Source organism: Littorina saxatilis, linkage group LG8, assembly GCF_037325665.1.
Source record: "Littorina saxatilis isolate snail1 linkage group LG8, US_GU_Lsax_2.0, whole genome shotgun sequence".
NCBI lineage: Eukaryota > Metazoa > Mollusca > Gastropoda > Littorinimorpha > Littorinidae > Littorina > Littorina saxatilis.
In genome coordinates this window covers 12,947,729-12,975,679 of record NC_090252.1, presented here as the reverse complement: position 1 = coordinate 12,975,679, position 27,951 = coordinate 12,947,729, and the positions used below count along the sequence as shown (strand labels likewise).

At 43.3% G+C, this 27,951-nt stretch overlaps 1 protein-coding gene across 1 annotated transcript; it reads left to right on the top strand.

Annotated features, from left to right (window-relative positions):
* LOC138974518 (phospholipid-transporting ATPase ABCA3-like) lies at positions 1-27,927 on the top strand. The gene is made up of 8 exons (XM_070347233.1): positions 1-1,313; positions 3,778-4,131; positions 5,429-5,743; positions 8,824-8,922; positions 10,948-11,274; positions 23,261-23,915; positions 25,668-27,134; positions 27,890-27,927. Exons 1-8 carry the CDS (start codon positions 102-104, stop codon positions 27,925-27,927), a joined length of 4,467 nt encoding a protein of 1,488 aa, XP_070203334.1. The 5' UTR covers positions 1-101.
* Positions 27,928-27,951: the final 24 nt, after the last annotated feature.

The window sequence follows — 27,951 nt, the reverse complement described above, 5'->3', positions numbered from 1 at the left end:
GGGGGGGGGGGGGGGGGGGGGGCAAGTCTAGCGATGAATCTTCGACGTATTTGCTAGGACTGCTTCTTGTGCACCAGGACTAAAAGAAAAGTGTCGCCATCATGGGGTTTGTAAGACAAGTAGGTCTCGGCCTGTACAAAAACCTGTTGTTCAGGAAAACCTTTATCTTGATTGTTTTCTTCGCTGAGATTGTGTGTCCCCTTGGATTCTTTTTGTTTATCTATTTACTTGGCACTCGCGGGGATTTTTCGACAAGGAACGTGATAGATGGGCTTGGGGTTAATACTAGCATATCTTCAAACGCTGATGTGTGCAATATTCACCTGCCTAGTCCAAAACCGTTTTCAATCGTTCCCTCGGAATCGAATACAAATACAACAATCCTCGGATTTACTCCAAAGACTGCTCTGACCAAACGGCTCATGTCGCGCTTTGACAAGCATGCAGCCTCTATCCCCACATCCTGGGACTTGACGGTGGGATTCCCGAACATGACGTCATTGCTGGATTTTTACCGAACGGGCAACTTGACGATGTGGGCCGCCGTTGAGTTTCAAGGGCTGGAGATGGCCACACAGCTGCCTCTCACAGCACACTATCACATTCGTCACTCCGAAAGTTTGCCTACAGAATCGACCTTCCCTTCTGAACTGTTACAGCCAGTAGAGGGTTCTGAATTAAATGAAAGTAGAGGGAACATTCAGTACCTGATGTCTAAAGCCTTCATCGAAGAATGGGGCGGAAACAGCAGCAACTTTAGCCTTGGCTTGGTGCAGCTAGTCCCGCGCATTCGTCGTGTGGATCCGTATTTTATGGGGAAACTGAGACAGTTATTCCTTGTCGGCATCCTTGCATTGCTGACTTGTACAGTAATTATAAGCATGATAATAATTGTGTACGAGAAGCAGAAGAAGCTGAAGGAGAAGATGGAAATGATGGGCTTGTCGTCCGAAGCCCTGTGGATGTCGTGGTTTTTGACGATCTACGTCTATTTGGTTATCATAATGACCATCGCCACTGTGATCTTCTCTCTGACGTCCAGCTCGCCGGGCAAGGCGCTCTTCCGTGACCTGTCCATGTCACTCTTCTGGGTCTTGCTCATGCTCTACTCGGCGGCGTTGGCGTCTTTCTGGCTGATGATGGGAGCTCTCGTCATAAGAACCAGCGACGCCGTTTATTTCCTCGCACTCGGCTTCTGGGTCGCCATGATCTACACGCAAAAGGTCATCTCTTCTTGGTACCCCGGCATGTCAAGATGGCAAAAGGTGGCGAACTGCCTAGTCTTCAACCACGCGCTAGGCTTCGGCGTGCAGGTATGAAGTATTCTTTGGTATTTGGTATAATGCTATATCTAATTGTCCTAGGGGATTTCTTGTATTTTTCCTGCATGCGTGTATTCGTGTTTTTCAAAGCCTGAGACTTTCCCGTAACCTTGGAATCTTTACACAAGGAAAGTGATCTGACACCTGCAGTGTAAAGTGACGTATTCCAATTGTGAACAACACTCTATTGTAAGATGTTTTGAATAGTACTATATATATGTAGATTTTTACATTTAGTCAAGTTTCGACTAAATGTTTTAACGTAGAGGGGGGAATCGAGACGAGGGTTGTGGTGTATGTGTGTGTGTGTGTGTGTGTGTGTGTGTGTGTGTGTGTGTGTGTGTGTGTGTGTGTGTGTGTCTGTCTGTCTGTCTGTCTGTGTGTGTAGAGCGATTCAGACCAAACTACTGAACCGATCTTTATGAAATTTGACATGAGAGTTCCTGGGAATAACATCCCCGGACATTGTTTTCTTTTTTTCGATAAATACCTTTGATGACGTCATATCCGGCTTTTTGTAAAAGTTGAGGCGGCACTGTCACACCCTCATTTTTCAATCAAATTGATTGACATTTTGGCCCAGCAATCTTCGACGAAGGCCGGACTTCGGTATTGCATTTCAGCTTGGTGGCTTAAAAATTAATTAATGACTTTGGTCATTAAAAATCTGAAAATTGTAAAAAAAAAATTTTTTTATAAAACGATCCAAATTTACGTTTATCTTATTCTTCATCATTTTCTGATTCCAAAAACATATAAATATGTTATATTCGGATTAAAAACAAGCTCTGAAAATTAAAAATATAAAAATCATTATTAAAATAAAATTTCCGAAATCGATTTAAAAACAATTTCATCTTATTCCTTGTCGGTTCCTGATTCCAAAAACATATAGATGTGATATGTTTGGATTAAAAACACGCTCAGAAAGTTAAAAAGAATAGAGATAAAGAAAAGCGTGCTATCCTTCTCAGCGCAACTACTACCCCGCTCTTCTTGTCAATTTCACTGCCTTTGCATCGAGCGGTGGACTGACGATGCTACGAGTATACGCTCTTGCTGTAAAAATGCAGTGAGTTCAGTTTCATTCTGTTAGTTCGACAGCTTGACTAAATGTTATAATTTTGCCTTACGCGACTTGTTTTTGGCTCACGTAAGTGTAGCCTATGCGATCGTAACTTTGTCTGTCTGTGCGTGTGTGTGTGCGTGTGTGCGTGTGTATGTCTGTGGTAGAAACTTTAACATTTTGTCATTTGAAGACGTCACATTATGGCGTAAGAGGGTTAGACGTCACGCGAAGGAATTACTGAAAGTCTCGGTCATTTTGGCTCATTATTTTGAGCGGGCCGAGACTAGTTGGAAGGCACTATGGCGGAAAAGAGAGTTATCTTTTCATGTCTTGGCGTCTCAAATCTTATTAGTCAGAAAGCGCATGCACGTAGTCTCGACCAGCGCGTGGTGTGCTTCTTTCTGAGTACTTTACGTCACAAATTGTACTTTACGTACTTGATGATGACGTAAGTTAATTGTATGTGTTCTATTTCGTTGACTGAGCACGGCCGGGACCAGTTGGCGTGAGCGCTGGGATTTCGAGTTTCATTCGACATGTCAATGCATCGCAGTATGAAATAATACAGGTAGGAGGTTAGTCGATATCGACCAAAGTCGATAAGTGCATTCTTCACTATGGTATTGAGTCTGATTTCGTCGTCCATCTTGAATCAAAAAGCACTCTTCTTACAAAAAAAACCAAAACTTCGTTGCGAGCTACGGCGAAGCTTCGCATGTCAAAACTTGAGAAGCGATGTTGGGGTCAAAGTACCACGCCGTAGCTGCGGGTTTTTGGTATTAAGACTTTGCGAAGCTTCGTGTAGTCGACTACGGGCTCAATTAAGGACAGGCTTAAGTAGGCTAGATCTAGATCTAGTGTCTCGCTTTCTTGCACAGTGTCACCTATGCTTACTGTGTGTGTGTGTGTGTGTGTGTGTGTGTGTGTGTGTGTGTGTGTGTGTGTGTGTGTGTGTGTGTGACGGAGTGATTGAGTTTGTGTTACTGTTTGTCGATTTCTTACGTGAGCCTTGAAGGCTTCGCCTCTTGTTTATTATAAGCATTGTTATATATATATATATATAGGAAGGACAACAGGTCGGTTCAAACTTCCACTACACTACTGAAGAGGTTTTGGGCAAAAGGGTGGAGCTAGCGATGATGATGATGATGATGATGATGATGATGATGATGATGATGATGATGATGATGATGATTGATTGATTGATTGATTGATGATGATGATTGATTGGTGATGATGATGATGATGACGACGACGGCGGCAGAGGCGGCAGCGATGATGATGATGATGATGATGATGATGATGATGATGATGATGACGATGACGACGCCGCCGACGATGATGATGATGATGATGATGATGATGATGATGATGATGATGATGCAGATTATATGGGAGTACGACACGGCCAACGTGCCCCTGACCTGGGCCAAGCTGAACGAACCGCTGGACTACGTGGACACGCTGTCCATGCTGGACGTGTGGCTCATGCTGATGGTCGACACGGGCATCCACCTCCTGGTCACCTGGTATCTGGACAACGTCGCGCCCGGACACTTCGGCCTGCCAAAGCCCTTCTACTTCTTTCTGACCAGAGCCCACAGGTGCGGTCACGCGGACTCGAGCGGCGCCCGGCACCCCGGCATGGAGGATGTTGACCGCAAGTACTTTGAGTCTGACCCCGTGGGGCTGGCAGTGGGGGTCAACATCGTCCACCTACGCAAGGAGTTCGGCCAGCAGGTGAACAATCAGTCTCTGCTTGACATTTGGATATATAGTGGGAACCCCCTTTTACAACCTCTGGACATTTTTCACAAAAGCAGGCCTTGAAAGGGCGGGAGATTTAAATTGGAGGTAGATTTACAGAGGTAATTGGAGGTAGATCTACAGAGGTAATTGGAGGTAGATCTACAGAGGTAATTGGAGGTAGATCTACAGAGGTAATTGGAGGTAGATCTACAGAGGTAATTGGAGGTAGATCTACAGAGGTAATTGGAGGTAGATCTACAGAGGTAATGAACAGAAAATCTGAGCCAACGTGGTCTTTCAAGGGAGGGATTCTTTAATCCGGGTTTCTTGAAAGGGGGGTCCACTGTACAGATATTCACTTTGTCAATGGTATTGTTGATATGTAAATTAGTGTTGAACAATGTTAATAGTTGGTCATTGTGAAACAATTAAGGTTTTAATTTTAAAGTAAACAATTTACAGGCTTGTCACAAGCGATGGGGTGTGTCTGAAACACGGGGGCAAGGATTAATTTTAATTGTTTGTTATTTCTGAACTATTTAACAAAATTAAGTGTTGTTTTCACCAGGTTGCAGTGAAGGACCCGTCGCTGAAGATGTACGAATAAAGTGTTGTTTGTAACTGGTTGCAGTGAGGGACCCGTCGCTGAAGATGTACGAATAAAGTGTTGTTTGTAACTGGTTGTGGTGAGGGACCCGTCGCTGAAGATGTACGAATAAAATGTTGTTTGTACAAGGTTGTGGTGAGGGACCTGTCGCTGAAGATGTACGAATAAAGTGTTGTTTGTAACTGGTTGTGGTAAGGGACCCGTCGCTGAAGATGTACGAATAAAGGTTTGTAAATGGTTGTGGTGAGGGACCCGTCGCTGAAGATGTACGAATAAAGGTTTGTAACTGGTTGTGGTGAGGGACCCGTCGCTGAAGATGTACGAATAAAATGTTGTTTGTACAAGGTTGCAGTGAGGGACCTGTCGCTGAAGATGTACGAATAAAGTGTTGTTTGTAACTGGTTGTGGTGATGGACCTGTCGCTGAAGATGTACGAATAAAGTGTTGTTTGTAACTGGTTGTGGTGAGGGACCTGTCGTTGAAGATGTACGAATAAAGTGTTGTTTGTAACTGGTTATGGTGAGGGACCTGTCGTTGAAGATGTACGAATAAAGTGTTGTTTGTAACTGGTTGTGGTGATGGACCTGTCGCTGAAGATGTACGAATAAAGTGTTGTTTGTAACTGGTTGCAGTGAGGGACGTGTCGCTGAAGATGTACGAATAAAGTGTTGTTTGCACCAGGTCGCGGTGAGGGACCTGTCGCTGAAGATGTACGAGGGTCATATCACGGTGTTGCTAGGACACAACGGGGCGGGAAAGACATCCATCATCTCCATGCTGACCGGCTTCATCCTGCCCACCGCCGGCACGGCCTACATCCACGGGCTGGACATCCGCACGAACATGGCGGCCATCGGGCAGAGCTTGGGGGTGTGTCAGCAGCACGACGCTCTCTTCAGCGCGCTGACCGTAGAGGATAATCTCGGCTTCTTCGCCAGGCTCAAAGGTTGCCCTGGAGCCAGCGTCAAGGCAGAGGTGGACACTATGCTGGAGGAGGTGCCTTTTGTATTTTGGTTTGATCTTTTTCTTCAGCGTTCCAGAATTTCCGGTGACGTGTGAGCTCGTTTGCCCATTAGGGTTCCCCACACGAAACTCTGAGAGCATAGTCAGCTTTACTCCGGTTTCGTTGGGTAGGCATGCTGGATATTTTCGCGTTTCCCTAACACACCAAACTTCGACATGGATTACATGATCTTTTCCGTGCGCACTTGGTCTTGTGCTTGCGTGTACACACGAATGGGGGTTAAGTCACTAGCAGGTCTGCACATAAGTTGACCTGGGAGATCGGAAAAATCTCCACTCTTAACCACCACGCCACTGCGCCCGTCCTTTTGGTTTGATAAAACTAAAATAGTTTTTAGCTTTTTTCCAGTTTGGGGCAATTATAGTAAGAAAACTCAATGTCCTCTTGGCAATTACTGTTTGAGGGTAGAACTGCAAAATAATTATGTTTTGGTATATACCATGGACCCCTCCCGTATAGATCTTAAGATTCTGAGAAAAATCAGGTCTGAATAAGGAGGGAGCTTTAGAAACAAGAAATTCCTCTGATAGGAAAAACACCCCCGTTGGTCAAAGGGAAATAACCATTCTCACTGCCACCAACTGAGAAGGTTATTTCCCTTTGACCAACGGGAGTGTCCGTCTATAAGTCGTTGTATAATTTTAATCCACCAATAACTCCCTAACCGTGTGTTTGACTGGTCCCAATTTTTGTAAGGACCGTCTCAGGAATGTATAGAACCTGTTCACCAAGTTTGGTGACGATCGGTCCGTTCATTCTTGAGATCTACTTGCGAACACAAACATACAAATACCGCCACAAACACATCTAGTGAAACCTATACACACCCCTATACCGGGGGTGTAAAAAAAGGTGGGTACATTTACAGAGGTTAAGAACAAGTTTCAGAAAACAGGACCTTAAAGGCATATGTACGCGCTCCCGTGTTTACAAAGTGTAGTTTGCCCATAATCGATGTCAAACGCACCATAAGACCATGTAATGACGATATGTCGCCATGCGCAGACCATATACATGCATTACAGCTTGTTTTAGAGTCTCAAAAACTGTGGATGTAAACAAAGACGCGGAGTTATTTCCCTTGCGTCAACGCTACCTCTGTTGGCAAATCTATAAATAGGACGATCCAGATCAAAATGAAAATTAACATATCTCAACATTGAAGGGGTCCTAGACCACAATATTTTGCAGGGAACTTAATTTAGCATGTCTCCAGCTGTTGGTAAAGCAATTAGCGTGTATAGTCATCGAGTACATATGGCTTTAATAGGGTGGGAGTCTGGTATTGCCCGGGGGGGGGGGGGGGGGGGCACTGTGATGATATATATCGAAGCGTTGTCGTATAAAGCATTTGCTTTGCTTGTTATTGTCTTTTCTATTCTTCTTTAATCCAATTTTGTTGTAGCTTATAAGTTGCATGCAGGTTGCCACAACCCTTTATTTTACATGAACTGGGAGACCGGCACGGTTAGCCACGTGATCGGGAGGTCGTGGGTTCGAACCCCGGCCGGGTCATACCTAAGACTTTAAAATTGGCAATCTAGTGGCTGCTCCGCCTGGCGTCTGGCATTATGGGGTAAGTGCTAGGTGGCTTAAAATTTAATTAATGACTTTGGTCATTACAAATCTGAAAATTGTTTAAAAAAACCATTTTTTATAAAACGATCCAAATTTACGTTCATCTTATTTTCTGATTCCAAAACATATAAATATGTTATATTCGGATTAAAAACAAGCTCTGAAAATTAAAAATATAAAAATGATGATCAAAATTAATTTTTCGAAATCGATTTAAAAACAATTTAATCTTATTCCTTGTCGGTTCCTGATTCCAAAAACATATAGATATGATATGTTTGGATTAAAAACACGCTCAGAAAGTTAAAACGAAGAGAGGTACAGAAAAGCGTGCTATGCAGCACTAGGGAGATTCAAAAGACAGCACGTTTCGTTTTGCAGCTCGTTTCGTTTGGTGAATGAGTCACCCCGCGAAACGGAACGTGAAACGAGACGGCATAGGCGGCAGACAAGATTTAGATGTATTCACGTTTCGTTTCGGAATGAAGGAAGGGCGATAAATCTTCAAGTGAAATTATCACGTCTGTCCTCGATCAGAATGGAAAAAAACACCCCAGGAGGTGGTCCAGAATCGGGCATACTTTGATTATTTTCAGTCCAAATAAATCACACAGACTTTGTTTATACAAAATCACATACGAAGCCAGAATAAAAATTCGATGCGATGACCTACTTCTGCTTCGCCATTTGCTTTCTCACCATGAAGTTGGATAAATGTACCAGGATCAGCACCCTTCAAAATATTTCAGTTCACAACAGTTGTCTACCTCCAATGAACACATTCTCAGCGCTGAAAGACTGTGAAAGGGTTGATGAATCTAGCAATGCATAAAATGGCCAACAAATAAAACTGTTAGTGTGCAAAAATACTCACAAAAGTTGACGAAATATTGTTCGTTTTTTGGGGGTGGAAAACGTGACTGCGTTTTGACGTTCCACGTTCCGTTTCAGTTGACCTTCACCTTTCCAGCGAGAGACACCCGAAATGATGACGTTTACCACAACTTCAAAACGAAACGTCCCGACGTTTCGTTTATTAAATCTCCCTAGTACCGCGCTAAACAGTCTCGTCAGTTTCACTGCGTTTTGCACGAGCAGCGGACTGCGGTCACTGTGAAAAAACGCGTGCGTTCAGTTTCATTCTGTGAGTTCCACAGCTTGACTAAATGTAGTAATTTCGCCTTACGCGACTTGTTTTTTTTATATATATATATTTGTGTTTATATATAATCCAATCTAACGTTACACTTTGAATATACATACGTCCCAATCGCAATGAACAAGAAGAACAACCGATGTTTCAGAAAAAAGAAACATTGATATAAAATGTGGAGAGAAGAACATAAGAGTAGAACTATTTTTGTGTGGTGAAAAACAATGAAGCCAATTAAAAAGAATTGAGAGGCACAATAGTAAGACTTGAAGCAGCCTGTATGCAACTGGGGTAATTTAAAAATTAAAAAAACTTTTTCAGGTTGGACTAACCTCCAAGCGTAAGGACAGCGCCGACCAGCTGTCCAGGGTTCAGGAGAGGTTGCTGTCCGTGGCCATCGCCCTGGTGCATGGGTCCAAGGTGAATTGTGAGGGTGTGTAATACGTGATTGTTCTGAAAAGTGACTATTACATGATTGTTCTGAGAGTCTACTATTTATTTCTTCGTAATCATGTAAGCCCTCATAGGTGATTGTTCTGAAAAGTGACTATTACATGGTTGTTTTTTTTTTTTTTTCTTTAAGCAACTTTTCTATATAACAATTCCCTCTCAAAAATGCATAAAATATCCAGAGGGGAGCCATATCTATAAATACCAACACACATTTTGGCTATCACAATCAAATAATTCACATAACTTATTAGTGCCTTGGAACTTTGTGAATTTTCAAATACGCCCAAAAAAAACTTCCTTTACAGTAATTTTAATAATCATATTATATTTACAATTCACTTTATCCTCAACGCATTTCCAAATGGACATAATTTTCGGGCAAAAGTAAAAAAAATGTTCAATGTAATCAATTTCGTTCTCACAGTAAGTACAGCAATTGCTCACGGAAATGCCTATTTTATACAATAAAATATTTGTGGGGTAAATATGTAGAGGTTACATGCCGAGTCTCAGTGATTATTAAAAATAATGGTCGAAGTTAGCGGATCATGAAAAATGCGAGCTTTAGCGAGCTTTTTCATGACCGCGAACTGAGACCATTATTTTTTATAATCACTGAGACGAGGTGTGTAACCTCTTTATTCCTCCTTTCTTCAGTTATTCAAAGAAAAGAGGAGTTTTTTTGCGAAAGTTTGATCGAATCCTATTCTCTCAACCAGTCAACCTGCGCAGGCGATCGATTAATGCGCGGTTGTATAGTTCCGTGCAAATCATTCCATTCTGTTAACACTTCTTGTCAGTTTTCCTATTTTGGGCTAAAATCAAGTACACAGATATGCTGTTATTCTGCTGTGGCGGCAAAGGCAGATATTGTGTGTTCTGTATATGTTTTGGTATCGGTTAGGATAATGTTCTTTCGTCAAATGGGACTAGCAGACGAACTTTTGCACCCGTGTTCCAACGTTAAAAACTGTATGAAGTTAAGTTTTCTGGGGAAAATAGTGTATGAAACCGCTTTATGTTGTTTAACTTGATGAGATGTGTGCATTTGGTTGCGTGTGATCTGTTTATTAAATGAAATATTGTTGAAAACTGACCGTCGGATTGCAGTCTGTTGTCGAAGAAACTGAGTGAAAAGAAGGGGAACTACTCTTGTCGCTAGACAAAGTATGAGTTACTTGCCTTGGGAAATTGCTTGTGATGAACGTCTGATCTAGATTCAGAAAACAACCGAACTCATGGATTTTATATGGAGATTCATGTGTTCAGGCCTGTAGTTGTTAATTTAAATGCGGTATGTTTGTATTGTTTGCTCCAGAGATGTATACTTCGTACATTAGAGCGTTCGGAACTTTTCAGTCGCAAAAAGTAGTACCGAAACAGAACAGCTTCTCAACCCATTGCACTATCGAGGATTCAGGCTGTTGCTGGGTCGTTATTTGTTTGGTTGCTGGGTCATTATCGAAAAATAACTACCCCTACAAGTTTACAGAGGTAAAGAAGCAGAGGGGGGAATAATGTGCAATATTTTCCATTGCAACATTCGCAATCTTGTTTCAGTGGTTACTTTGTTTACCATTAACCATTGCTCTTTTCCCGGCCTGACATGGTTGTTCTGAAAGTCCACTATTTATTTCACTTACATGATTGTTTTGAAAGCTTACTCATTTACACGATTGTTCTGAAACTTTACTAAAGGTAAACTTGCTTCACCCGTGAAATGTTGTCAGATATGGAACAATATGTATACCCCTGCCCAACGAAGTTGGAGGGGGGTATACAGGATTCACTTTGTCGATCTGTCTGTGTGTATGTCTGTATGTATATGGAACAATATTTTGTTTAGCAAAGTCTTGCGATCGTCTTACCGGGGGTTGGGGGGTCTTAAAAGGGAGGGAGTCTTTTAAGGGGTAAGGTGGTTCAGGGAGGGGCTTGGGTAACGAAGGCGAGTCGTGTGCATGCATTTTTTTTAATTTCATTTTTTTAATCTAGGTGGTGATTCTCGACGAGCCGTCGGCCGGCATGGACCCTCAGACCAGGAGAAGTCTGTGGCAAATCCTGCAGCGCCAGCGGACAGGCCGGACCATGCTGCTGACCACTCACGACATGGACGAGGCCGAGATGCTGGGGGACCGCATCGCCATCATGGCGGAGGGAGCGGTCAAGTGTTGCGGCACCTCTCTCTTCCTCAAGAAGCGGTACGGGGCGGGCTACCACCTGGTGCTGGTCAAGGCCAAGGGCTGCAATGTCCCCGCGCTGACCACGGAGGTCCGCAACAGGGTCCCCAGTGCTACGCTGGAAAATGACGTTGGGCGTGAAGTGAGCCTTTTGTTGTTTGACTATGCTTGACAGGGCTCCCCCCGGACAATGACGTTGGGCGTGAAGTGAGCCTTTTGTTGTTTGACTATGCTTGACAGGGTTCCCCCCGGACAATGACGTTGGGCGTGAAGTGAGCCTTTTGTTGTTTGACTATGCTTGACAGGGCTCCCCCCGGACAATGACGTTGGGCGTGAAGTGAGCCTTTTGTTGTTTGACTATGCTTGACAGGGCTCCCCCCGGACAATGACGTTGGGCGTGAAGTGAGCTTTTTGTTGTTTGACTATGTTTGACAGGGCTCCCCCCGGACAATGACGTTGGGCGTGAAGTGAGCCTTTTGTTGTTTGACTATGCTTGACAGGCCTCTCCCCGGACAATGACGTTGGGCGTGAAGTGAGCTTTTTGTTGTTTGACTATGCTTGACAGGGCTCCCCCCGGACAATGACGTTGGGCGTGAAGTGAGCTTTTTGTTGTTTGACTATGCTTGACAGGGTTCTCCCCGGACAATGACGTTGGGCGTGAAGTGAGCTTTTTGTTGTTTGACTATGCTTGACAGGGCTCCCCCCGGACAGTGACGTTGGGCGTGAAGTGAGCCTTTTGTTGTTTGACTATGTTTGACAGGGCTCTCCCCGGACAATGACGTTGGGCGTGAAGTGAGCTTTTTGTTGTTTGACTATGCTTGACAGGGCTCTCCCCGGACAATGACGTTGGGCGTGAAGTGAGCTTTTTGTTGTTTGACTATGCTTGACAGGGCTCCCCCCGGACAATGACGTTGGGCGTGAAGTGAGCTTTTTGTTGTTTGACTATGTTTGACAGGGCTCCCCCCGGACAATGACGTTGGGCGTGAAGTGAGCCTTTTGTTGTTTGACTATGCTTGACAGGGTTCCCCCCGGACAATGACGTTGGGCGTGAAGTGAGCCTTTTGTTGTTTGACTATGCTTGACAGGGCTCTCCCCGGACAATGACGTTGGGCGTGAAGTGAGCCTTTTGTTGTTTGACTATGCTTGACAGGGCTCTCCCCGGACAATGACGTTGGGCGTGAAGTGAGCCTTTTGTTGTTTGACTATGCTTGACAGGGTTCCCCCCGGACAATGACGTTGGGCGTGAAGTGAGCCTTTTTTTGTTTGACTATGCTTGACAGGGTTCCCCCCGGACAATGACGTTGGGCGTAAAGTGAGCCTTTTGTTGTTTGACTATGCTTGACAGGGTTCCCCCCGGACAATGACGTTGGGCGTAAAGTGAGCCTTTTGTTGTTTGACTATGCTTGACAGGGTTTCCCCCGGACAATGACGTTGGGCGTAAAGTGAGCCTTTTGTTGTTTGACTATGCTTGACAGGGTTTCCCCCGGACAATGACGTTGGGCGTGAAGTGAGCCTTTTGTTGTTTGACTATGCTTGACAGGGCTCTCCCCGGACAATGACGTTGGGCGTAAAGTGAGCCTTTTGTTGTTTGACTATGCTTGACAGGGTTTCCCCCGGACAATGACGTTGGGCGTAAAGTGAGCCTTTTGTTGTTTGACTATGCTTGACAGGGTTTCCCCCGGACAATGACGTTGGGCGTGAAGTGAGCCTTTTGTTGTTTGACTATGCTTGACAGGGCTCCCCCCGGACAATGACGTTGGGCGTGAAGTGAGCCTTTTGTTGTTTGACTATGCTTGACAGGGCTCCCCCCGGACAATGACGTTGGGCGTGAAGTGAGCCTTTTGTTGTTTGACTATGCTTGACAGGGCTCCCCCCGGACAATGACGTTGGGCGTGAAGTGAGCCTTTTGTTGTTTGACTATGCTTGACAGGGCTCTCCCCGGACAATGACGTTGGGCGTGAAGTGAGCCTTTTGTTGTTTGACTATGCTTGACAGGGTTCCCCCCGGACAATGACGTTGGGCGTGAAGTGAGCCTTTTGTTGTTTGACTATGCTTGACAGGGTTCCCCCCGGACAATGACGTTGGGCGTGAAGTGAGCCTTTTGTTGTTTGACTATGCTTGACAGGGCTCCCCCCGGACAATGACGTTGGGCGTGAAGTGAGCCTTTTGTTGTTTGACTATGCTTGACAGGGCCCCCCCGGACAATGACGTTGGGCGTGAAGTGAGCCTTTTGTTGTTTGACTATGCTTGACAGGGTTCTCCCCGGACAATGACGTTGGGCGTGAAGTGAGCCTTTTGTTGTTTGACTATGCTTGACAGGGTTCCCCCCGGACAATGACGTTGGGCGTGAAGTGAGCCTTTTGTTGTTTGACTATGCTTGACAGGGTTCCCCCCGGACAATGACGTTGGGCGTGAAGTGAGCCTTTTGTTGTTTGACTATGCTTGACAGGGTTCCCCCCGGACAATGACGTTGGGCGTGAAGTGAGCCTTTTGTTGTTTGACTATGCTTGACAGGGTTCCCCCCGGACAATGACGTTGGGCGTGAAGTGAGCCTTTTGTTGTTTGACTATGCTTGACAGGGCTTTCCCCGGACGCCCCTCCTCGTGCGTCCCGGGACGCTCACTTTTTATTGTTAGAAAGTCCATGGACCCCCATTGCAAACTTTTTCATTTTTCATTTCATTTCATTTTCATTACTTTATTGTCCCATCGCTGGGAAATTCGGGTCGCTTCCTCCCAGTGGAAAGCTAGCAGCAACGGAGTCGCGCTACCCAGGTGTCTGCGTGTTTAGGTGTATTCAGCCACCTGCACTTATGGCAGAATGACCAAGGTCTTTTACGTGCCATTGTGATGACACGGGGGTGGGACATGGCTTCCGTCTCTGGGTCTGCACATAAAGTTGACCCGTGTCCGTCCCGGCCCGAATTCGAACCTGCGACCTTCCGATCACAAGTCCAGTGCTCTACCAACTGAGCTACCGGGCCCCAAAGAGGGTCCCAAAGGTCCAAACACCGAAAAGTCCCAGTGTACTTGTAACGGACGATTCCAGTCTGAAAATGGTATCTACGGTACGCATGATTAAGGACATTTAGTGCGTCCCAGGACCCGCTCTTTTAAAGTCTAGTGCGTCCAGGGACCCCCTCCATACATTTCTAGCACGTGTTTTCGGCTTCCAGTACGTACAGGACGCACGGACGCGCGCTATGGGGAGCCCTGCTTAGTAATCAGGACAGTCACGTTCGGTGCCCAAAAACTTTAAATTGAGGATTTATTTCATGTTTTTGAAGCTAGAGGCTCCAAATTTCACACACTCATAGGTATTGATGATTTTCAGGTATGACGCAAACGTGGCTTGTTTGCTGGTGAAGATCAATAACAACTAAAAATATTCACTGAGCTCAGCTATCAAGGAAATGCGTCTCTACCATGTCATTGTTTCTTTTGAGCTCACAACTTTAGTCTTGGCTAGACTAGTGGTGATGCCATCATGCTATGACGTCATTTTGTCACAAATGAGGTCACTCAGATCAAGTGTCATTTGTGTTGTCTTGGTCAGCCATATATCAATCCTTTCAATTTGGATGCAACTGGGTCAAAAGAATTGTCATGGTTTATTTTGTGTTGTTATTTTCTTTTTTTGTCTCTCAAAATGTGGAGGGTGTTGAGTGTGTGGTTAGTGATAGTCCACTGTAATGGGATATGACGTAAGGTTGTCGTATAAAGCATTAACCTAATACTATACGCGAGAGAGACCACTCATTGGATAACAATATCGTTCAAGCCACGTGTGTGTATATCATGTAAATGAGGTCGTGTCAAACAAGTCTGGCAGGGACCTGTGTTTCCATTGCTTATGATGCCAAAGTCACCGAGACAAACGTCATTGTGGAAACAAAAAATGTGCGCTCGCTAAATCCCCTCGATGACTTTTAAGAACTAAACTTTCCAGGGTGACGTTTCTTTGCTTTGACGTAAGAATTTGCACGAGGCTTTAGACGGAATCGAGGTTCCAAAAGAAGCGTCTTCAATTTGGGCGCCTCGACTGCCGGACGTTTTGAGTAAAATACACGTTAGTATGGTATGCAGGATAAACAGAATACTAAATGGCTTGCTGTGTCGAACTAGCTTTACACTCGTTGCTTTTTCAAATAGTGAGCAGCTCGCTTTCGCTCGCACTTCATTATTAAAAAACAAGTCGCGTAAGGCGAAAGTACTACATTTAGTCAAGCTGTGGAACTCATAGAATGAAACTGAACGCACTGCATTTTTTAACAATGACCGTAGTCAGCCGCTCGTGCAAAACGCAGTGAAACTGGCGAGCCTGTTTAGAGCGGTAGTGGTTTCGCTGTGCTGCATAGCACGCTTTACTGCATCTCTCTTCGTTTGAACTTTCTGAGCGTGTTTTTAATCCAATTCTATCATATCTATATGTTTTTGGAATCAGGAACCGACAAGGAATAAGATAAAAATTGTTTTTAAATCGATTTCGGAAATTTGATTTTAATGATAATTTTTATATTTTTAATTTTTATAGCTTGTTTTTCATCCGAATATAACATATTTATATGTTTTTAGAATCAGAAAATGATGAAGAATAAAATGAACGTAGTTTTGGATCGGTTTATAAAACAATAATTTTAATTACAATTTTCAGATTTTTAATGACCAAAGTCATTAGTTAATTTTTAAGGGCAGACACCACAGTGAAAAAAGTGATTTTTGTGTTCCCTGGTCATATCCGGTTTTTTTCTGATTCTGGATTTTGAACCTCTTCTGGTTACTCTGATGAATTTATTTTAGATCAGAATTAATCATAAACGGTCTAAACGGCTAATTGAAAAATGTATGTGTATGCAATTTTGCCTTGAAAAAACACAAAACAGCACAAAAATGCGTATGTTTGGGAGTTGACTGTGAGTCAAACACATCGTCAGCGGTGGTCACGTTTGCATGACTGGAATGAGTTGTCTTCTCTTTGCTGAGATCAGTTCATGACGCGCACAACGGGAATTTCCGTTTACGGATTTCGCGCCGTTTGTAACAGCAACCTGAAGACATTCCAATGAGCCGAAGAGAACCGATGAAGATTCCGGAAGATTCCGTATGAACAGTTTTCGCTACTGACCAATCAAATCGCGGATATTAATCTTCGTTTATGCTCGGTCTCGCTTCGGTTTCATTCGGCCTTCCCAGAATGCAATATTCTTCATTTCCGCCAGAAGTTGACAAAGGAGATGTGAAATACCTACTGCTGCAATTTTCTTTGGATATCTTTCTGGAAACTTCTGTTCGTGACATAATTTGCCCCGATTTCAGTGCTAGACACGCAACAGAGAAGATTATCGGGTAAAATCAGATCAGTTGTAAAGGCTCGCGTGACAGAAGTATAAAACGAAACTGCGAGTCGATAGTGTCGTCTGCTATTGCTACGAACGAATCTGAAGATCAAGTTTGTGCCTTCTTCTTCCAAAATGAAAACTGGCAGGGAACTATGCTGCTTCCCTTGCAACAGATGGAACGGAGCAAGATATCACCATCGGCGGTGTACGTGTGAAGCACGTTGCAATGAGTGTCTTGAACCAGGACTTATTTTAGAGTTGCGGAGCGGAATACGTACGGCACTACGGACAGCACGTCGGAGTTCGCTATTTATGGCAACGAGAAGGCAGGCCCTATATCTTTTTCTCCAGAAAAAAGCGAAACAAATAAACTCCGTAGAAAAAGAACAACCTATATCAAAATGACTTTGTTCAGCCATGGTGCAACACCATGCAACTCCTGAGAAGTCTGATGCAGTTGAATACTACTATTAGCCCAAGCAGAGCAGGGACGATTCCAAGCAGCTGATGATCTGGTAGTAGGTATGTATTTTTTTCTTCTTTCACGAAACAAAGGCACACGTTTATATATTTTGTTGGTTATTAGTGCAGTTCTGTTTTTGTGTGTTTGATAGTTATGCTGAAGTACAGAATCAAAGTAGCAACATCCTGGTGCAAAGACACTGTATAGGATGCAAAGTCTGTTAGCCTATGGGTTGCTACTGTGAAGTGTGCTAGTGTGAAGCTTGGTGGTCACCAGGTTTGTCAGTGTTGGGGCAAAACATCTGTTCTTTCCTCATTTATTTTGTCAAGCATATATACCTTCCTTCTGTGATCTCAGTTTCAGCACAAACATGCATTCACATGGCACAATGAGTGAACATGCTTGTGGTCATACTTCCCGTGCAGCCCGTATGGTTTCTGCATGCAATGTATGTGCAATAGCTGTAAATCAGACCTTTCACTAGCCGTCAACCGCCTCCGCACCATTCACATGATTATTCAATATCTATTTCTTCACTGCTTGACTGTCAGCACTTACATACGCATGCGCACACATATCATTTGATCACATAACAATACCCTTTTCAAATGTGTATATATATACATGTAGGGAGAGGGTGGTAATCATTTGGAATAATTATGTGAAAAGCAGTATTTCAGTTTGTCAGACATTAATTTTGAATTTATGTTGTCTCTACAGATGCAGAGGTGGAAGCTGGAGAGGAGCTTCCAACATTTCCAACATGGCAGTAGCCTCCCTTGCTCTTGACCGATTTCTTAGACTGGGGTTAATGGGTTCTTCTTCCGAAATGGAATGCGATAAAATCGTTATCGTTAGATTTGACTGCGATATGGGTGCGTCTCAGAATCTCGTCCTCTGTCTGTGACATTATCACCAAAAGTAAAATCTTCCCAGAAAACTTTGATAATACTATTTACACACTTCTCAGGGTGTACCTTTTCAGTTTAAACAAGAAAAAATATAACATTGCCTTTAGTTTGCCATATATTGAGCATTATTTGGACCATGTGTGCAAAATCACCCGTGTAACATGGAAAAAATAAAAGAAAAAAAAACTGCATTTATAAGGCTGAAAACGACTTTTATTCAGTTTTTATTGTTGAATCACAAGCCATTATAGAGTTCAATATGAAATGACTACATGCAAACAACAAAATAATGTTTTTTTCAAAGTTCCATGCATTCGTCAAAATTTCAATACAAAAATGAAAATTAATTAATGATATCCTGATCAGAACATGTTGATACATGGCATTCATTCAGTCTTATTGACATTTAACCTTCACAATAGCATATATACAAAGATTTGTTGCTCTAAGACAAAATGTTAGAAAGTTATCCCAAAAGAATGCAAAATGGTCACCGATGTAACATGGAAACATCACTTTTGTAACAAAGAAACGGTTATGCTTTTTCCCACAAACTTTACTAAATGAAGCTGATTTTGCAACCAGATTCTTCTTAGGTAAAATGCCAAACACTAAAACAGGAACAGAAAGAAAAAAAGCTGGACAAAATCAAGCAAACTTGGCCCCAAAAAAGAGAAACATTAATGAAAAGTTCATCACCCACGTAACTCGGAAACAAACAACCAGACATGTATTATAAGGTTTGACATGAAGAATGCAAATGTTCAAAAGTGGTTCATTCAATTGTTGAGACAATAAACCAAAGGCATTGGTTACATATAGAACAGTTGCCACTTGCAGTTAATTAATTTATTTTAAAAGAAATAATGCCCCCTGGCATTGAAGGTGGGGTCACGAATCATGGTTGCATCAGATGTAGGGACTAAGAAAATATCATCGATCCCTGGAAAGCAATAGTAGTTCCCCTCCGGTTTCCTTCGAAGGAACGTTACCACCAGTTCATCAGGTCGAATCTCTTGCACCTGAAACATGCAAGTACCTGCGATTTCAACTAAAGATTGATGCAATATGTGTACTAGTTTCACTAACATGAATTTGTTTAATGTCTATCAAGATTTTGATGCATCCACATTCACTGGCTAAAAACAAAATAAAGTAATTATTTTGTTCAGACTTACCATTCCATTGAACATACAACTTTTACAATTAAAGAAAACATTGACACTTACCGTTCCTTTAAATGGATTTCGGAAATTTAATTTTGATCATAATTTTTTATATTTTTAATTTTCAGAGCTTGTTTTTAATCCAAATATAACATATTTATATGTTTTTGGAATCAGGAAATGATGTAAAATAAGATGAACGTAAATGTGGATCGTTTTATATAAAAAAAAAAATTATTACAATTTTCAGATTTTTAATGGCCAAAGTCATTAATTAATTTTTAAGCCACCAAGCTGAAATGCAATACCGAAGTCCGGCCTTCGTCGAAGATTGCTTTACACAAATTTCAATCAATTTAATTGAAAAATGAGGGTGTGACAGTGCCGCCTCAACTTTTACAAAAAGCCGGATATGACGTCATCAAAAGTATTTGTCGAAAAAAAGAAAAAAACGTCCGGGGATATCATACCCAGGAACTCTCATGTCAAATTTCATAAAGATCGGTCAAGTAGTTTAGTCTGAATCGCTCTACACACACACACGCACAGACAAACAGACACACACACACACATACACCACGACCCTCGTTTCGATTCCCCCTCTATGTTAAAACATTTAGTCAAGTTTTGACTACGTGAAATCGAAAGAAAAACTATTATTAACAAATGTTTAGCCTAATTTTTCACTTCATAGAATATCATAGCAGCAAAAACTCACCTTTTCTTAAGAACCTTGGGTGTTGATCACTGTCGTAACAAAATCACAGACTTCGGAAACATTCTCGAAATCTTTCTTCGCTGCTGGAAGCTGAACTATTTCTCTCTGTAACTGCGCATGCGTAGTCACCCGCACCTCTAAGTCACTACGCGCAAAATAGTTCTAATCTTTCTTCAAAACTCTGAACATTATTTGCAAAACCGTTCACCATCGTAACGGAATTTTGAAGAAGCATGTCATATTGCGCAACTTTCAACTTAGTTTGCAGATGCAATTTTGAGAAAATAATACTTAAATAACATTTAGCTTAGCGATTTTCTATGCCCTTTCATGTCAAGATCGTGTTGAAAATGAATATGCAAATTCTAAAGTTCAAATTTAGGACTTGTTGCTGTTGCACGCGTGCGGAAACATATGTTACGACAGTGATGGCAAACTTTCAAGCGATTAATTTCGTTTAAAAAAACAATTCTGTGGACAAAATAACATTTCAACTGTCAAGTACACTTAAACCAAACACACATAACAAAAATAGCAGTCCTTGGACATTCTACACGATTCTTGTAGTGAGGTACAAAACTAGTTGATGGTTCATGTCACAGATCAGACCTCCATTTTTCACGCATTTAATCATTTCTTTCGCAAAACAACCTTCATAATAATCATGCAAAATACTCAGTTTTGTTTGTACTATTTCTTTATTCATTTTACTTCTCAAACATACCAATATCATGATTTAAAATTCAGTATGTTTCAATTGTGGGCTAATTTGATTATGGCACACACAAAAGGATCAGTTTCTGAGACGCACCCATATCCAGATTTATCAGTGCCAATGTCTCGAAAGGCTGAATCATATCAGATCTCGGCTCACGCCTCGATCTGATATGATTTCAGCTTTCTCGACATTGGCACTGATAAATCTGGATATCGCAGTCAAATCTAACGATAACTAATATTATTTCAGTGTTTTGTATGGTTGTATGTGCTGTAAAGATGTGTTTATCTTCCGAATTTGTCATTTTTTTCAAAAAAATGTACATATACATGTTAAAGTTTTCAAAATCAAATACAACCCAAATCTATTTTCAGTTACCTAGTATGATAGCCAAGGGTATAACCAAAAAACATGCAAACAATCACAATGATAACTCAATAAATGACTGAGTAGTACACAGTCTTGTGAACCTACCCTAAAAAGTCATATTTGGTCCTGGCAAATAGCAATACAAAAATGCAATTAATATAGCCTGGCACTGAAGGGGGCAAACAAACAAACAAACAAACAAATAAACAAACAAATTTACATGATATACACACATGGGGGTCCACTGTAATGGGGCAGGACGAAGGCGTGTGTATAAGCATAGACCTATATTCCCTGGTGTAAGGCATTTTGCTTTTCTTGTGTCTTTTTACATTTAGTCAAGTTTTGACTTAATGTTTTAACATGGGGGGGGAATCGAGACGAGGGTCGTGGTGTATATGTGTGTGTGTGAATAGAATAGAATAGAATAGAATAATGTTTATTGTCATGAACCAGTAAAGTTATTGACACAACAAACAACAAATAATGCATTATACAATGCTAAAACAATCCGTAACAAATTTGCCAAGACGAACTTGTGTGTGTGTGTGTGTGTGTGTGTGTGTGTGTGTGTGTGTGTGTGTCTGTCTGTCTGTCTGTCTGTCTGTCTGTCTGTCTGTCTGTCTGTCTGTGCGCGTGTGTGTGTAGAGCGATTCAGAGTAAACTACTGGACCGATCTTTATGAAATTTTACATGAGAGTTCCTGGGTATGATATCCCGAGATGTTTTTTTCATTTTTTCGATAAATGTCTTTGATGACGATAAATGTATTTTTTATTCGGCTGTTTCTAAAAGTTGAGGCGGGACTGTCACACCTTTATTTTTCAATTAAATTGATTGAAACTTTGGCAAAGCAATCTTCGACAAAGGCCGGACTTTGGTATTGCATTTCAGTTTGGAGGCTTAAAAATTCATTAATGACTTTGGTTATTAAAAATCTGAAAATTGTCATTAAAATTATTTTTTTTATAAAACGATCCAAATTTACGTTCATCTTATTCTTCATCATTTTCTGATTCCAAAAACGTATAAATATGTTATATTCGGATTAAAAACAAACTCTGAAAATTAAAAATATAAAAATTATCATTAAAATCAAACTTCCGAAATCGATGTAAAAACAATTTTATCTTATTCCTTGTCAGATCCTGATTCCAAATACATATAGATATAATATGTTTGGATTAAAACACGCTCAGAAAGTTCAAACGAAGAGAGATGCAGAAAAGCGTGCTATGCAGCACAGCGAAACCACTACCGCGCTAAACAGGCTCCCCAGTTTCACTGCGTTTTGCATGAGTGGCGGACTACGGTCAGTGTTAAAAAATGCAGTGCATTCAGTTTCATTCTGTGAGTTCCACAGCTTGACTAAATGTTGTATTTTCGCCTTACGCGACTTGTTCTGTGCTTGGTTTGCTTTGATTTTGAATCAGTGTATTCCATAGTAGACGTATATCAGTATTGTTACTTCCGACATCACGGTTGTGTCATTTTACCTCTCTCTAGGGCACGTATTATTAACGTTCGCTTGAGTTCGTTTCCCGATTGTTTTTCGTGTTATCATTGTATAGTCGGACATGCTCTGGCGACCACCTCTTAATAACGACCACCTCTTAATAACGACCACCTCTTGATAACGACCACCTCTAGATAACGACCACATCGATAACGACCACCTCTTGATACCGACCACCTCTTGATAACGAACACCTTTTGATAACGACCACCTCTTTATAACGACCACCTCTTGATAACGAACACCTCTTGATAGCGACCTCCTCTTTATAACGACCACCTCTAGATAACAACCACCTCTTGATAACGACCACCTCTTGATAACGACTACCTCTTGATAACGACTACCTCTAGATAACGGCCACCTCTTGATAACAACCACATATTGATAACGACCCCCTATTGATAACGACCCCCTCTTGATAACGACCCCCTCTTGATAACGACCACCTCTAGATAAACGAACACCTCTTGATAACGACCACCTCTAGATAACGACCACCTCTTGATAACGACCACCTCTTAATAACGACCACCTCGTGATAACGACCACCTCGTGATAACGACCACCTCTTGATAACGACCTTCTGCCCACCCCAACGACATTTAAAAAAAGGTCTTTTCTGTATTATGATTCACCTTTCCATAGCAATCCCCTATCAATAACGACCACTTTTTGTCAGTCCTTTGGCTGGTTGTTATAGAAAGGTTTGAGTGTAACATGTTGAAAAGGAAATACCATCTTGTTTGAACCAGGTGACTTTGTTCCACTGGTTTACTTTTGTTATGTCTACCATTATGAAAACGTGTGTAGTTGTGTATTGTTTTGGTCACGTAAAGTAAGCGTTTGCTTGAGTGTGTGTCCCAGTTGTATATTTTCAATTGTTTCATTTGCTGAATTTGGAATACAATTCTGTTAAAACCAACCAGGTGACTTTCCTGCTGCCCGACAACCAGTCTGCCCAGTTCCCCGATCTCTTCGCCTTCCTCGAGGAGACCAAGGGTCAGCTGGGCATCACGGATTTTGGCGCCTCCGCCACGACCTTGGAGGAGGTGTTTCTCAAGGTCGGGGAGAGCTCAGCGACTGGCGACCTCAAGCTCTCCAGCACAACCCGCATCGCCGTGCCGGAGGAGGGGGATGGAGAAGAAGCATCCTCGGCCACCTCAGCTGCTGTAGACGAGAACTTCGTCGGTCCCAGTGCCAGACAGGCGGCCAGTCGGGTCAGCATGCCCGAGGAGCAGTCCAGCCACGGAGACAATGACGTGAGGAGCGACGTAGACAACAAACTGGGGAGCAACGTAGACAACGTCGTGATAAGCGACGTCAACCAGAACTCCGGCGACGTCAACCAAAATGCCAAAGCCGTGGACGTATTGGCTGTGTCCCGGGGCTACAGTCGCCTGTCGGGCCTCCAGCTCAGCCTGTCCCAGCTGCGGGGCATGGTGACGAAGAAAGCGATTTGCTGGTGGCGCAGTCCTGTCCTCAGCCTCATCCAGCTCCTGCTGCCTGTCGTCTTCGCCGTGCTTGTCTATCCCGTGGCCAGGCAGTCTTTGACGTTGGTTTCGCGAATACAGGGATCGAAAGGTATTCGTGGAATAATATTATGTGGTGCTTGTGTGTGTGTGTGTGTGTGTGTGTGTGTGTATGTGTGTGTGTGTGTGTGTGTGTGTGAGTGGGTGTGTGGGTGTGTGTGGGTGTGTATGTCTGTCTGTGCCTGCCGTTGCTCACGGCCGGTTTCGTGTGTGACTGTTGTTTTGGTTTCGTCCACGTGTTATTTGCGTGACGAACGTGTGCTCGACGAAGCATCGTAGTTTGTTATGTTTTTCTGGATGCACGAAGGTCACAAGACTTGATTAACGCTCACCTTGTATTTTTGACCAACTTGGCATAGTTTTAGTTAGCACGTGTTTGAGCGGCTATGACTTGCTCTTTTCCGCTGTCATGAACAGGCGACCCTGTTTTGGCTTGTCATGATCCGTGCAGTCCATGTTTTTAGGTATCAGGCGTAGTTTGGGGTGTATTTATTTCGGTATGTTGTCTATATCTTTTTGCCATAACGTTTTCGAACCTGTTATAGCAGCGTTGTTTGGGTGTGTTCAAATGTTAGTTTTGAGTAGTTTTCGGTGTTTAGCCTCAACAATAACAATAACAATAACAGCACTTTATTGTCCATTAAAATATTACATAAAAATGGAAATTTTTCTTCGGCACACCCTGTCTGCCTGTAAACGATTATAACAACAATTGTATAGGACGACACACATAAAACATAAAACATAAAACATAGCATATCAAGTCGATGTCGAGGATAAACTGTTCTTTTTCGTTAGTACGTCTCTGAGTCTGAAGGAAGAAGGTCGCTTGTTGTTTAGTAGCGAACCCGCTGTGTTTTTATACTCGTGTTTTCCACGGATTTGTGTGTTCATGAGGAACAGTCCCTGCCTGATGGCGCAAAGGTAAAATATTGTTTTTGTTAGTTAAGACTTGTTGTGTTCTAATGTTTGTCTGTTTTGTTTGTCTGTTTTGTTTGTCTCAGTTTTCGATAGTTTAGTGAGTAGTAGTTTTGGCAGGTGTTGTTATTTTTCTCTTTTGAAGCTCAACAGTTTTAGGAAGGTATCGTTTATGTCTTTTCGATAATTGTAGTCATGTGTACGTTTTCTAAACGGGATTGTTATTGTCGCAGTTGTATGTTTCTTTATTTGACGATTTTGGAGACTGGCGTTTAGGATTAAGGGTTGTCGGCCATTTTTGTATGTTATTAAATGTTCAAGTCGTAGATTATTTCATTGTTTTCAGATGAACGTTAGTTGAATTGTGGTTTATGTATTCTATTGCAGGGTTTAATTTATTGTAAGGATTGATATTATATTCTGTGACTTATATACGTGTATTTTTTGTGTGTATTTGCAGTTTTTTACCGAATATCGAAACGAATTTAAGTTCATAGAAATGGTGGCTGGATAATTAACTAAATAAACAACCATAAATCTTCTTGTTCTTTCTTTCTTTCGTGAGTTATTCCTTTGTACCTCCTGCAAGCGAGTCTGTGACGTAGGGTCTGCCTTCTTTAAAATGCATGTGCACTCACACTGTCTGTTATGTGTGTGTGTGTGTGGGTGTGAGTGTGTGTATGTGTATGTGTGTGTGTGTATGTGTGTGTGTGTGTGTGTGTGTGTGTGTATGTGTGTGTGTGTGTGTGTGTGTCAAGAATTCGGTGAGCACTTATATTTTGTTTTGTTAAAAAGATTTTAATGTACTCAACCCAAGCAATTTACATTGCTAGTGTACTGCACATGGTTGTAATAAAGTCTTATCTCGTCTGTCTCATGTGTTAAGGTGAACACCCTCCACTGACGCTCAACCTCGACCCGTTCTTTGAGACCACCGTACTGTACGGAGTCTTCGACTCGTTCGGCCCAGAACCCAACGTCACCCAGCCAGGGGTCAAACCCAAAGCCTCTGCCCGCAGCAGCCTGGGCAAGCTATACGCCGGTCAGTTTGGCGACAATCAGCACAAAGCTAAGGAGGTGGGCAGCTACAAGGAGATGTGCAAACTGACCACAGGCTTCTCGGTGCTGGACTTCTCCAGGAAGGTCATCGTGGGGGCCGCCTTCGGGCCGTGGGGAAATGTGTCCGAGGTGTTGGCCATGGCCCTCTACAACCCCTTCCCGCTCCACGCAATGGACATCGCCACCGCCCTCGTCCTCAACGCCGTGGCCAAGGAGCGAGTCAACAGCAGCGTCAACATCGTCCCAGTTCTCTACCCGCTTCCCGACAAGTCCCCGGTAACCCCCAGCCCCACCCCGGAACAGAAAATAGCGATGAAGGGGATGTTGGGTCTACTGGCGGGCTTACTTGTGGGGCTCGGCATGTCGTTCCACGCCCCGCTCTTTGTCTCCTCCATCACCAGTGAGCGCGTGACGGGCTCCAAGCACTTGCAGCGTGTGAGCGGGATGAGCCCCGTTGTGTTCTGGACCGGCAACCTGCTGTGGGACCTGGTGGTGTGCGCGCCCACCTTCGCCCTAGTCATCGGCGTACTGTGCCTGGCCGACCTTAACCCACTCAGTGGGGGCTTGCCACCCGCGGTCATCATCGTCCTCTTCGTGCTGTACGGTCCGGCCATGCTGGCTTTCAACTATCTCACGCACTTCTGCTTCACGACGGCGCTCGACGCCATGACCAGTCTCTTTTTTCTCTACCTCGCCAGCGGCGTGTTCCTGCCGCTAATCGTCTTCACGTTGTCCAACAATATTGCAGGAGTCCAAGGCGATGTCTACTCCCTTGACGCTGTGTGCAGTTTGTTGTTGCCAGCCTACACCCTCATCACGGCGTTGATCAAGCTTTTCTCTAACTACGAGAACCTTTCCCTGTGCGAATCGGCCGACTACAAGCAGACGTGCATCGCGAGGGAGAGCCCGTGTTGCAAGGACTACGGCAAGGGTTGTGGCCCCAAGCCGTGTCTCGAGTTCACGGAGAACTACTGGGCCTTTGAGGGCGGCGTGGGCAAGTACCTGATTTACTTGTCGGTGCAGAGCGCGGTCTTCCTGCTGCTGACGCTGGAGATAGAGAGGCGGTGGCTGGCGTGGGGTGGCTGCTCCTGGCCCTGTTCCAAGGGGGTCGCCACGAAAGGGGGCGGCGCAGAAGGGGGCGGTGTGGAGATAGACGCGGACTTGGCGGAGGAATGGCGACGCATTGAGCGCAGCGACGTCATGAAGTTGTGCAAGCAGGACCGGGTGCTGCTCAAGGTCTCTGTCTGTCTGTCGGTCTCTGTCTCTCTGTCTGTCTCTGTCTCTCTGTTTCTCTGTCTGTCTCTGTCTCTCTGTTTCTCTGTCTCTCTGTCTCTCTCTGTCTCTCTCTTTCTCTGTCTTTCTGTCTCTGCCTGTCTGTCTCTGTCTCTATCTCTCTCTCTCTCTCTCTCTCTCTGTCTGTCTTTCTGTCTGGCTCTGTCTCTATCTATTCTCTCTGTTTCTAATTCTCTCAGTCTCTCTCTCACTCTATTCTCTCTCTGTTTCTCTCTATTCTCCATGTCTCTATCTGTCTTTGTCTCTGGGTTTTTTTTCTGTCTCTTACATCACTCTCTGTCTCTCTTTCTGTCTGTCTCTCTCTCTCTCTCTTTCTCTCTCTCTCTCACTCACAGTCTCACTCTCTCTCTCTCTCTTTCTCACTCACAGTCTCACTCTCTCTCTCTCTCTCTCTCTCTCCCCTCTCTGTCTCTCTCTCTTTCTCTCACATTATCTCTCTCACTCTCACTCACAGTATCACTCTCACTCTCTCTCATCCTCACTCTCTCTCTCTCCCATTCTCTCCCTCACTCTCTCTCTCTCTCTCTCTCTCTCTCTCTCCTTTCTCTCTCTACTTTCTCTCTCTCACTCTCTCTCTCTCTCTCTCTCTCTCTCTCTCTCTCTCTCTCTCTCTCTCTCTCTCTCTCTCTCTCTCTCTCTCTCTCTCTCTCTCTCTCTCTCTCTCTCTCTCTCTCTCTCTCCTCTGTAACTTTCCCCAAATGTTGTTATGTTCTTGTGGTTCTTTTTCTGATTAACCTTGTGAATATTTATGGTTAGTTTTTTCCTTCTTTTTTTCTTCTTCTAAATTTGAATGATAATTATCTTGTTTGTTTAATTCA

Excerpts from the sequence above, each read along its gene's own strand:
- LOC138974518 (XM_070347233.1), top strand. The coding sequence starts at position 102 with ATGGGGTTTGTAAGACAAGTAGGTCTCGGCCTGTACAAAAACCTGTTG. Across the intron at positions 11,275-23,260 it reads AAAATGACGTTGGGCGTGAA|GTGACTTTCCTGCTGCCCGA; the intron begins GTGAGCCTTTTG and ends AAAACCAACCAG. Across the intron at positions 27,135-27,889 it reads CTCTGTCTCTCTGTTTCTCT|TTTTTTCCTTCTTTTTTTCT; the intron begins GTCTGTCTCTGT and ends ATTTATGGTTAG.